Source organism: Medicago sativa, chromosome 5 (assembly GCF_051527215.1).
Source record: "Medicago sativa cultivar Bolivia chromosome 5, Bolivia_mono, whole genome shotgun sequence".
Taxonomy (NCBI): domain Eukaryota; kingdom Viridiplantae; phylum Streptophyta; class Magnoliopsida; order Fabales; family Fabaceae; genus Medicago; species Medicago sativa.
In genome coordinates this window covers 49,419,120-49,432,070 of record NC_140753.1, presented here as the reverse complement: position 1 = coordinate 49,432,070, position 12,951 = coordinate 49,419,120, and the positions used below count along the sequence as shown (strand labels likewise).

General features: G+C 31.7%; 1 protein-coding gene and 1 long non-coding RNA gene across 3 annotated transcripts; both read left to right on the top strand.

Moving 5' to 3' along the window:
• Positions 1 to 483: 483 nt before the first annotated feature.
• LOC146922669 (uncharacterized) lies at positions 484 to 4,277 on the top strand. 2 transcript variants are annotated; one of them, XR_015012551.1, is made up of 6 exons: positions 484 to 979; positions 1,158 to 1,424; positions 2,006 to 2,075; positions 2,549 to 2,649; positions 3,271 to 3,707; positions 3,852 to 4,277. It is a non-coding gene; the product is annotated as an uncharacterized LOC146922669 (long non-coding RNA). The 2 variants fall into 2 exon arrangements; XR_015012550.1 differs by having other exon boundaries at positions 486 to 979; positions 2,011 to 2,075.
• Positions 4,278 to 4,867: 590 nt separating this feature from the next.
• Positions 4,868 to 6,963, top strand: LOC146922668 (uncharacterized). The gene has a single exon (XM_085715477.1). The coding sequence runs from the start codon at positions 5,399 to 5,401 to the stop codon at positions 6,641 to 6,643; it is 1,245 nt and encodes a 414-aa protein (XP_085571603.1). The 5' UTR covers positions 4,868 to 5,398; the 3' UTR covers positions 6,644 to 6,963.
• The last annotated feature ends 5,988 nt before the right edge of the window (positions 6,964 to 12,951 follow it).

Here is a 12,951-nt window from a genome sequence, read left to right as displayed (position 1 = left end):
TCTAGAGGATCTTCATCTTCTTTACTTAATTTAACACCTCTCCCTCCTTTTCAACACAAACATAACCTTAAATAAATCTTCTATCCGTTCCACAATAATTATCCGTTCCACAATAATTATTATATTAAGTTATTTTATCTAAATTAAATATATTTTTTATATAAAATGAGATTAAAAAAAGCATCACTCGAATTAATGAAAAAGTTACAAGTGAATGAAAGAGAATAAAATTTTAACAAATTAACCTTATTATTAATTAAAGAATAACGTACGTAATATTAATTAAAGTGTACATTATTATTTTTTGAATGACAAATATTAATAGTTAATTATTAAATTGATATTTACTATTTCGTTTGAATTTGAATATAAGTTCTTCAACTTCATTAACCTTTAATATAAATAAGTTGAATTCCCTAAAAAAACAAAAAAAAAAAAAAAATCAGTTGAATTATCTAACATCCGATTAAAGTGTACAATCAATCTATATATAAAAGTTGCCCCAAGCCAATTTTGAAGCCCTAATTTTTCCTAAACCCTAATGACTAAAATTTCTGTTTTACCCCTAACCTAAAGCTTAATTCCAAAACAACTATAACCCTGTTTTGTTGTTGAAACAAATTAGCCCTAAACTTCATCTTAATTTTACGCAAAAACTGTTTACTTTCATATTTATTTCTTCCTTTTCTCTTGGTTCACGAACTGCAAGCAACATCACTCCCTTTTCTCTTGGGTTCACGAACTGCTCAAAGTGTAATTCATCCTCCTCTGCAATCTTTTGGCATTTTGGGTGGCTAATCCTCCTCTACTTCCATCCTTCCATCTTCCATCAAATTCTCTCTATGTAAAAGGCAAAAAATTTAAGCAAGGTTCAATTCTCACATACATTAAGATACGGTGGTAGCTTTTCGGAATCAACTCTCTATTTACTAAATCAAAATTGCTTCAAGATTCCACAATTTTTCCCTAATTTGTAGAGGTATTCAATTTGTTCTTTCTAAATTTCGTATTCGGTTTGTTCTTTCTCATTTCGATTAACGATTTCATTAACGATTTCACCAATGATTCCATTGTTGGTTATACTATCTAAAATCGATTTTGGTTGATGATTCGGTTACGATTTTGATTTTTGATTCGTTTCTATTTTGGGGGCTTAGATTGCATCTCACATGGTGTTGCAATGGACGGGAAGATCAACGCTTGAAGTTACAGTCGTGAGCTTTTTGTTCATTTTTGCAAAATTTGAATTACTATTATTATTCCATTTTTATTCATCTTTTTAATATTCTTTTTGCTTTCCCTCTTCTTTGGTGTCTCAATTTATGCTCTGTAAATATTGAATGAGCTACGACGATGATATGAGCGGGTACGTAGAAATGGAAATTGGATATTGATGAGAAAAGCTATCTCAGAATGTTATCAAGGTATGTTAATGAGAACATAAACTTGCTGAGAAGCTATATGATTTTATCTTCCACCTTGGACATTGTTTCTGCTACCGAATGGTTTTGTGATGGTCATAAGAATCATGTCTTCATATGATGATCTAAAATTTGTTTTATAGGGCTTCAATTTCTTCCAATAAGTTCAAACCATGGTGTGAATTTGAAAAACCTAAACATTTTAATTTTTTATTTCATTTTTTTTTTGTTGCTTTTGTTTTTTAGCTTATATTGTGATTTGAGTATTTTTCTGAGAATACTGCCTTCCATTTGTGTTTCGTGAGAAATTCCTGATTACGGTTTTTGTTGACATTTTTCTTTTTAATTTTTGATTGCACTATCATTTTAATAGAAAGGGTAAACTTAAACATAAACGAATATGCTTATGACATGGAAATATATTTCTCCAATTTAAATTAGTATGATAGTTACTTTGATTGATCCATTTTATCTTTGTGTATGCTTTATGCACACCTTTGTTTTTTAATTGTTTTTACTCAAGTATTTTTATGCATGAGGAGTTTTGATATTATTTTTGTCTTCCTCACACTAACAATTCAAAGTAAAGATGGTGACAAGTTTGATGAGTCTATACGGACAGACCTGTTAAAGCTGCGAACTTATGGAACTTATGTAAGTGATTTTGCTTTATTTTGAAACGTGCATTATTTTTCATTATTAATTAATCCTTCAATTCTATTTCTCCAATTTGAATTTTAAGCTTTGTACGTCTGAATTTTCAGTTATGCACGTCGTGAGTTTACATGCTAATAATTGTGTTGTTCTCAAATAAAACATTGTACTAAGCAGTGAGAGAAAGCTACTTTGCATTCTTAGTGTTTGATAGGTCACTTTTATTCTTATTCCCTTTCACTTATTTTGTCTTTTTATTTTGCAAAATCACATAAATAGAGAATTGCAGGTTGACACACATTTTTCAATTTGAACAACTAAATGGATAGAGGATTGGATTGGTTGTCATTCTCAAAAGCTGAAGAGCTCTTTTTAGTTAGCATTTTTTGTTTCATTTTGCTGGTTCGTGTATCTATCACACATTGGTTTGTTATTTGTTTCTAATGTATTTTGTCTGAATCATGCTTTCACAGATGTTGCACTATGGAAATGTATATGACATAACAGATCCGACTTATAAGTAGATCTTGAGGCTTAAGTGGTGTACCTATCATGTCGAGTCCATCCAAATGAGGTTTGTGCAATAAGAACTATTTCTTTTTGTGTTTTGTTTGATGCAAGCTGTGTTTTTTGTTGAGTCTATAGTAATCAGATTTTATGTCGAGTAAGTTATATGGGATGTCGTTCAAGGTTTGTAAAAGCAATAAGATTATCAATTGAAATGATAGGATTTTTGCCAGAGGATAATAGTTGTAAAGCAAAAGTGATTTTTGCTGTTTGAGTTGGTATTTTAAATCATATTCAGGTATAGAATTAGTTTTATTGACATACAAATCGATTTTAGAAAAAAATATTGCAACCCATGCCTCTATATGTACCTTTACGACGTTTCTGTTTAAAAAATTAAATAAGTTTAGTTTGTATTCAACTTAAAATATATGGGGTTGTTGTTTTCTGAATTGCCATCTTTATATTAACATAAATATGTGCCCATTTTGTTTCCATTTGTATGCATATAAGATCATAAGAAACGTTCGATGTGTACCAGTCAATTTCACATGATTTATGCTTTTCGTCATTGCTATTTTATTTTGGCTCAAAACATGGTCGTTTATTATTATTTGTGGCACCTTAGAGCTTAGATGCAACTACAGTTAAATCATGTATTAATTGATGATTTTTATACCTTCAATAGAATTATCTACTTCTAGGCACAAATTAAATCTCAGGAAGGAAATTGGACATGAGTTGTATCGGTATGTGAAGTTAGTTGATCCAGCTTTCAAACAGTTTGAGGTTTTTGTGGACAAAAAAATTGGAAGTTGTGTTTTAATCATGGTATAGGAGAACTGGAATTGAATAGAACTTAAGCATGTTGCTTCGATTACTTTGATAGCTGTTCCACCACAATTGTTTGTTATTCGGGTGAATGACCGCCATGACAATGAGATTAAGTATCCCATGTATGTTCCTCCATTGACTTTAAGACTGGAGCGTTCAATTTACAGTCCAGATGCAGCCCTTTCATTCGCTGGTATCACCTTACCAATCCCTTATCGCCATGACTCGAACAACTTTAAGTATTCCATCACCAAATGGTTGACTCTTGATGATGTTACGTCTGATTATCTGGTATTTGAGAAATCTAAGTTTAAGTTAGAATTTTTTTTAGCAAACCATCTAATATTCCTTATTGTCATGTCTAACGTGTTTTCATTTTTCTTTTTCCTTGGATTTTCACTTATGCTGGATTTTTTGATGACATCATCCACAAAGAGTGTAAAGATATTGGTCTTCTAAATGATTCAGGACATTATTGGTTGTTGAAATTGGAATTTGTGGATGAATATAAGTCTATCAAATTTGGAGAAGATTGGAGGCTCTTTTGCAATGGAAGACAACTCTATGAGGGAAAGGGCATAAGGTTTGGAATAAGTGGTCTGCGATACAATGGAATGCTCTACTGCACATTTATGAAATAATAATGTGTTTGTTTTAATTTGTCTTTTTTTTTTTGCATGTATTTATTCTTTGTTTAATGTTTTGGATATTGAGCAATCAACCATCGTTTATGGACTATGCTTGAAACTTGCAAGCCAAAATCGAAAGTTTTTTATTTTTTAATTTTTTTTTATATAAATTTATCCATGAGTTGTAATTTTGGATTAAAATTCCAACTGAGTGATATTATTCATTTTGATACAGCCATGCTTATAAAAAAGTACATATGTCGATTTTTATTTAAATAAATGGAGGTCAATTTCATATTTACAAAATGCTTGGTAAATCAACGTAATAAAAAGGTAGCAGTGTTTTTAAACTTGATCTTGCGCCTAAAGACATATATGAAGCAAATGACATCGATAGGAACTTACGATATACTCCCTCCGGTCCTTTTTATAAGAGACAAATTGAGCAACTAAAATTATTTATTACTTTTTATGATCATTTATGCATCCAGTTACAAAGTCTTCAACCGATAACAATGATAATAGTAACAAGTCTATATGTTTTGGACCGGAAAGATATGACTAATAGACTAATTTAGCCATTCATGTTTATTTATATTTATCATTGAGATTTATTTATATTTACCATTGAGATTACGGTCTATTTAGTATGGTATAACTTATTTGTGTATATTTTACTCGGTAAGACCCGTGCGTTAGCACGGGTCGATGGTCTAGTTCTAATAAAAACTTAAACATACCATCTTTGTCGAATGGTATTTTTACAAATGTGGTAATTATTATGCTATTAAATGTGTGTGTATATATTTATGAAATTAAATGTGTATATATATAAATATAAAATAATACTTTGTGTCCTTTCTTTTCCTTCCTTTCTTTTCTATCTATCCCTTTCTCACTTTCGCTTCCTTCTTCTCAAATGAAACCCTAATTCAAACACACCCCACTTGGCCTTTTTGTAATTTACCTCTCAAGGCTTTTCATCCTTTTTCCTTTCTTTCAACCTTCATGACCTCTTCCCTAGCCAATTTTATCATATCATAAACAAGATCTATTTCCCTATGTGTTTTTTCTTTCTCTTCTTTTCATAGAAAAAACCCTTTTTCTCCCTGAAAGACAGTCTAGGAAAAGATCTCTGCTTCCATTGCAGATCACTAGATCAAGGATTCCATCAAAAGATATGGTTCTCTTTACAAAAGGGTGTTCTTAGAATTAGAAAAATTCAAAGCTTCTTTATCAAACTCTGCAAAACCACTAATCTAAGGTCCTATTTTCAATTCCTTTCTAGCACTTTATTTTTTGCTTTCTTTAGTTTTTTTTTTTTGTTCCCTACTTTTGCTTAATTTACAAGCTATGGATTCTGGTAATAGTGGAAGTATTTCTTCTAGTGGAGATGAAGAATATGATTCAAGAAATCATCAAACACTTCTCCCTTCAAACTTCTTCAATCAACAACCTACCCTTCAATTTGGTTCCATCTCACACAATCCACAATCCACAACCTACCCCATTTCTTTGTTTGATCTTTCACCAAACTACCTTCAAAGTCTCTCTCAATCACAACAAAACACAAACCCTTTTCCAAATTTACACCCTCAAAATTCTCAACAAGGAGTTTCATCATCATCATTATCATCTCAACAACACATAAACCAATGTTTGTTAACAACTCCTCATCAAGGTCAAGCTCAAGCTCTTGGAGTTCATGATGACAACAACAACAATGCAAGAGCATCACTTTCATCATCATTACCAGCAACAACAACAACAACAACAACAAACAATGCAGCAAGAAACTCAAAGAAGAGAACAAGAGCTTCAAGAAGAGCCCCTACAACAGTTCTAACAACCGACACTTCAAATTTTAGAGCCATGGTTCAAGAATTCACCGGTATCCCTGCACCGCCTTTTTCAGGTTCTTCTTACTCTCGTCGCCTTGATCTTCTCAGTTCCTCATCTTCTTTAAGATCAAATAATTCCTCTCACTTTGATACATCAAGTTCTTTATACCCTCTTCGACCTTCGCCACAAAAACTTCATCATCATAACCATCCAAATCCATTGCTTTTATCTTCATCATCATCACATAACATGGTTGATGCAAATGTTAACAATAATTATGAACTACCATCGGATTTGGGTTTACCTTATACACATCATCATCATCAACATAACTTCATGCTTAGTATGCAAAATCAACAACCTATTCATACATTCAACAACCCTTCATCTTCACAACAGTTTCATCCTTTTAGTAATATAGGAGGGCTTGGTGCAAAGTCACAACAACAGCAAGGAAGTTTATCAGTAAATTCTCTAGAAGATCTAGGGGTGAATCATGGACAAGGTGTTAATCCACATCTTGGTGTGAATCATGGTCATGATGATGATTATGGTGGTGGTAAAGTTGTTGGTTCTTCTTCTTCAGGTGGTGGTGGTGGTGGTGGGGGTGTAGGTAGCAATTGTAAGATTAACTTTTCAGGTTCTGCATCAACCACGTTGAACCATGACAAGACAATGGAGAATAATGATAATAGTAATAATAATAATAGAGGAGAAGGTGGTGGTGTTGATTCGTGGATTTGTTCTTCTGATTAGGAATATTTTGTGAGATTGATGAGACTAAACTGGTACAGAAAACTTGTTATCATTACATGGTGGAATATGATGCTGCAATGAATATTAAGATCATCATGATGATGATGATGATATTGATGATGATGATGATGATGATGATAGTGGGTCTTGTTGGTGGTTACAATTTGCAGCTAACAGTTCTTTTTTTTATTTTATTTTTTATTTATCATTTTTTGCTTTTTATTTTAAATATATAACTAGTCATTATTATGAAATCAAATATCTAATTATGTATGTTAGATTTGTATATTTTTAAATTAAATACTACTTTTTAGTTTCTACTTGATGACCAAATGATCTTTAATGTTACTGCAGCAATGTTTGTTATTTATATGATTGTTTATATCATTAGCATTTTTTAACTATATACTAAGAGTAGCCTAATTGTGATGAGGATGATGATGATTTTTATTTTAGCCTATATATAGCAAGATATTAATGTTATTATTGAGACAAAACTCATTGGGAACCATTATATGTATGCTAAAGCGAATATGCGGCTAAAATTTCCATTTGTAAGAAAAATTGTTCCTCGTACGAACACTTGTCTAGTGCTTGCCTGCTATATATGAGAAAACATTGAACAGCAAAATATTCATGCATCTATAAATAAATTTATTTATTTATACTGAAATAAGTCGGTGAGTGTGGTCGAACGATGCTATCAACTATGGAGAATCATCTATTAAAAACTTAAAAGTATATTAATATCATCAAAAATATGGTGTGGAATTTCTTCAATCTCTTTACATAGAGAAGAGTAATAAGACTGGTCCTTTAAATAAATTTATGTATTATTCTTGTTCAGTTTTTACCTTTCGTTCAAGCTTCGAATTATATGATTTTATTCTTTTGAAAACCGAAGTGTTAACCCAAAAAAGCAAAAATATTCTATAGATTTCATGAGATTAGTCTTTTGGCATAGGCACGTGAAAAAGAAAAATTGCGTTTGAATTTTGCAATGTAGATTAGTCCAAATGTGTAACGTATTTAGGTTTCTGAAGGCTAAACAAACTTTTTGTCGCTGTCTTTCATTATGCTCTTTTTTTACTATATACGTCTTCCATGTATTTCAAATATGAACTGATCTTTCAGTTTTGTTGAATGTTAATTAATCATACAATTGTTGTGTTATATTTAATTTGAGGTAAGACATCTGAATAATAATGGTACAAAACTATAGTAGTATAGTTTCCGTAAATATTGTATTATGAGTTACGTGATATGGTTTATTAAGCTAAGTAGGTATGTGTCTTGGATTTTTATCATAAATGCTTATGGGTCAATATGTGAAGCCCGGATACAAGATACGATACAGATACGATAATGCACCGATACGTTGATACGGAAAATTTCAAAAATCAAGATACGATACGGCTGAGATACGTTAATAAAAAAAATTATATAATTAAATGTACAATATAATTATAACCATTTTTTTAATATGCAAATATATTAACAAACAAAAGAAACAAGTCATAGGCTCGTAGCACATCAACATAAATATAAATAATATTGATGATTAAAGTGATGATTAGTCAATTACATACATAATATATCCCAAAAAGAGCACCATATGTGCTATACTATATTCAAAAAGAACATTGTTAGTGCTATACTTTATCAATCCAAAAAAAAAAAGCATTATACTCAAGAGTTTAGTTATTTTAGTTAACATTAATTGGGAAGTACTGGGGCAGGTATCGGTGCAGGATGATAATCTGATACTTTCCTGATACATATCGGGAAGTATCGGATAATTATTTTTTAAAAAAATAAAATTTAATCTTCAGATACTCTCCTGATACGTATCGGAAAGTATCGGGCATGTATCGGTGTAGGATACGCAGGGGATACGATACGTCATCTATTTTGAAGTATCGGGGGGCTTCACGGGTCAATAGGTGTTAGATTGATGCTACGTAGAGTTAACCTTTCCTTACAAATAAAAACTTAAAATTAATAATTTTTTTATTGTTTTGAAGATATTGACGAATTTTCCTTTTTTTTTTTTTTTGGTTACATTACGAATTTTCCTTTTAAGATTGTACTTATTTAATTTTATTTCTACTATATCAGCTCCTTTTTTTTTCTTCCAGTAAAGCAGTTTTTTTATCGGCTAACTATAGTATTGAGTTATTTAATAACTCTTAGCTTTGGCTTTGCGCTTTTATTTTTCTTTTCTGGTTGATCTCACGTTTTCTTTTCTGGTTGATCTCACGTGGTGGATTTTGTTTATTGGCTAAATGTCATTGTTTGTTTTAATGGCTATATACTACTCTTTGTTTCTTTCATTCTCTCTTTTTGTTTAATAGTCTTCTCTCTGTGCCTTTGTGGAAATTTTCATATTTGGTCGCAGTAAACAAAATATACAATAAATATATGTGTGTGTTTTTTTTTCTTTATTAGGGATCGTACGTGTTTGTGTTATTATTACTTACTATATCCGTTTCTTGATTTTCATATTGTCTTACTTTTCAAACAACGAATGATATTTTCTTGTGGAGCAATTGATGGCAAGATTAGTGGCTTCTTTTACGTGATACAATCATACAACTTCTAATCAATATTTTTATTTTTCTTTTATAAACAAAATAACATTAATGGGAAATACAAGGGATACTTCAAACCTATTACAATACATCACAAGAATGTTTACCGTTTTGAAAATACATCAAAGGGTTCTTCCACCAATTTGCAAAATGAACCAAGACCAAGATATAGTTTTGATGCAATTCTAGAGTTTCTCATCCAAAGATTGTCGTGATCTTGGTTCATCAGTCAATATGACAGAAATAAAAATCTGATTTTTTTCAAATTGGTGTAACTTTAGCATGTATACAAATTGTTTAACTTCTTTGTTTGTAATGGTTTTTCATTACCACTTTACTTACTTTCATAAATTCTGCTTATAAAAAAATAAAAATAAAACTTCTCTGCCTTATTGTAAAGGGTTTGATTCAGATTATAAATGGAGATTAGGATTTTTCGAATCTCCTCTATCTCTCATTAGACCTGATGCAAATATGTTAATCAATTATGAAATAAGGATTATATCTAAGTGATTAGTTCGTGAGACGGAATCCCTCCATATGTCATGTTGCTCCTCATCACCCTAAAGGTCATACATGCATTACAGTAAAGGGGCGCCACTCCTCTAGGTTTCCGTACACATTAGTATCGTTATTAAAATGGGGACTTACAGTCTCACATGTATTTGAAACGAGACAGAGTTGAAATTCCTAGATTGTCATATAAAGGAACCACTTTTACACACGAATTTTAGAAGTTAACCACATACCTCAATTATTTCCAATTGATTAAGAGAGTCATAAGCTTACAACCCTGATAGATGGTTCACTCACACGAGCTAAGTATGTTACACTCCATAGTGCGTAAACGCATTATAATGCGTAACATATGAAAATTTAATATAACATAGATCATATCTAAATAAAAGACTTGCATTAATAAAATCCAACAAATAAATTGAGATTCATCCTAAAACCCTAATCAAAATATGTTCAGTTACTCATGCTAACAATAGACATAATACAAAAGAAATAAAATAGACTTTAAGAACAAAGTTATGGAGGTCAGAGGCTCCTCCTTAATGCTCCTAACGCTTGCCTCATCTTGAACCACGAAGATATGAATGATCATTTTTGTGGGGAAAGAGCTATATTTATATGCATATTTCATGGTGGGTTTGAGTTGGAATTCTGGGCTTTTCCCACCAACCCGTATGGAAAATATAGTAAAAAGCTTCTCTTTTTTCCAACACACATGTAGGGCGCGTGACGTCATGCATGGCATTGTGAAAGATAGCAATTACTCTTTGTCCCATGCGCTACGACGTGTGAACCATTGATGACAGGTCATTTTACGTTATTCTTAGCATGTTTTTCAGTCATTTTTAGTAAGTTTTACGTCCAGAATAGAGGAGTATTAGAGAAATTGCTTATAATTTCGGGACATTTGTAATATTTTCTATACTTGAGTCTGTAATTCTATTCCATAAACATAGCAATTTTAGGGTGTTTTGATGTAATTCACGAAAAAATTATGCAAATCGGCAAAGCAAGACATCTGAAGATTTGAGAGGACTTTGGAAAGATGAAAGAATGAAGATTCAAGAGGCCTTAGAAGATATTACAGAGGGACGAATGATGTTCCCAAGTTCTAAGACATCTTATATGGAAGCAAACACCTAAAAGGACAAAGAAACAGACATTTCAGCACCCAGACAGTTCTCACATGTGCCTAGCACACATTTCGTGCGCCTAGGCACATGCTCATGCACCTAGCTCATGGTCTTGGGTGCCTGGTGTAACAGCCCGATTTTCGTTAGATTTACTTTTAATTGTTTTTATATGTGCTTATACGTGATTAATTGCCTCTGTGTATTTTGGTTGGGATTATTAGAATGTGTTAGAAGGGTATTTTAGTCATTTTGGACTTAGGGGTATTTTAGTCATTGTGTGAGCAAAGGGTAAATTAGTAACTTCATGATGAGGATTATTTTTAGTGTTTCAAGTGGTAACCATTATTTTTACTAAGTTACTAGTGGGTTGTGGTAATTAGGTGTGAGCAGGTAAGTATTCGATAACCTTTTACCGTAAGTGAGTAAGACTTTGTGGTTTAGTTATTTAGAGGTCTTAGGCCCATTAAAACTTTTTAAGGGTTAAGCCCATTAGTGTGGACACTATTTAAGCTCTAGTCTTTGTAGAAAAATAGGGTTCACATTCATTTTGTAAGAATTTGAGAGAGGTAGAGAGAGAAAGAGCAAGAAGAAGAAAGAAGAGGGTTAGAAGAGGAAGCTTGGAGAATCAAGAGGTGATAGAGATTCTAGGAGCTAAATTAAAGCTTTTGCTAGGATAATTGTCAATTGAGGTAAGGGGGCTAGTTTTCATTCATAATCCTTTATATAATCTCTTTTCTTCTCAAATTCAAAAGTGCTTAGTTGTGAAAAGTGATTATTGTGAATTTTAATTGGTGAAATTCGTGCTTATGCTTTGATGTAATGTTTGGGTATGTGAATTTGTTGATAATCAAGTTGTTAATGATGAAATTACATGCTCAATATGTATATATATGTATACTTTGTGTTTTGCTCAAAATTGATGAAGAGTGATGTTGTTGTTGTTGGATTGTTGATGAATTCATGTTCAATTGATGTTGTTGTTGTTGTTATGAGATGTTGTTGTTGATGATTCATACAGTGGGTGTTCATAATTATGGGTTTGTGGTGTGAATTGAGTTGTTGTTGAAGTTTTTGTGAAAATGGGTTGAATTGATAAATTGTGTTGAAATGATGTTTTGATTTCAAGTTCTATATAGTTTTGAGTGTCTTTTATGTACATAAACCTATAAACAACCTTTGGGAACAAATCTGGATGTTGGGGGATCAAAATTTGGGTTTTTGTGTGAAAAATGGTGTAAAAACCGTAACAACAGGGGAAAACTCGCTAGAAATTCGCTATTGGCGAATTCTGTCTGGAACATTTTCGCTAACAGCCAGAAAATCGCTATCAGCAAAATTGCACAGTGACAACATTCCCTGTTTCGCGTTCTTGCGTCTTTTTTACATGTTTCTGTTTTGAATTGACTTTTGGTGTAAACATCAAAGTTTTAGATATTTGTGTTAGCTTTCCAGTGGCTTTAGTTTTACTTGAAAATGAGTTTTAGATTTTTATTTATGATGAAAACACTCCAAGGAGGTCTCGGTAAAAATTTACGAAAATTCAGCATAACCGTTTCTAAGTCAACCCAAAACTTATGGTTTGTTTCCAAACTTCAAAACTTGAGTGTTAAGGAGTTCAATTAAGACGTTTAAGAGTGTTTAACCTATGATGTGATGGATCTAACTTGGCTTTGTTTGGAAAATGAATTTCTTTTGCAAAATGATACCATGAGACGAACTTTGTGAATTTTATGATTTCGTTGTAATTAGCCGGTGAAACGCACATGTATACTCTACTGCACTTATATGTGGTCTAGGTGTATACATAGTTGAGGCATTGGTCTTATTTACTTGGCCCTGATTTACTTGTTTCAATTATTTTAAAGTTGTAAAATGAGAGACGAACTTTGTCGAAAATAGTCTTAAAGACCAAATACTTGGCAAATCTTTTGTGGATAGTTTGATATGATTATATGAAGATGTGTGAATGGTTGTTAGGTGTTGAATATGATGTTTATCATAATGTGTTGTATTTTCTCCTTTACTTGAATTGTGAGAAATTGTATGAAGTTGTTGTGATGTTTGT

What these genes read in the sequence shown, in the direction of transcription:
- LOC146922668 (XM_085715477.1), top strand. Translation starts at nt 5,399, where the DNA reads ATGGATTCTGGTAATAGTGGAAGTATTTCTTCTAGTGGAGATGAAGAA.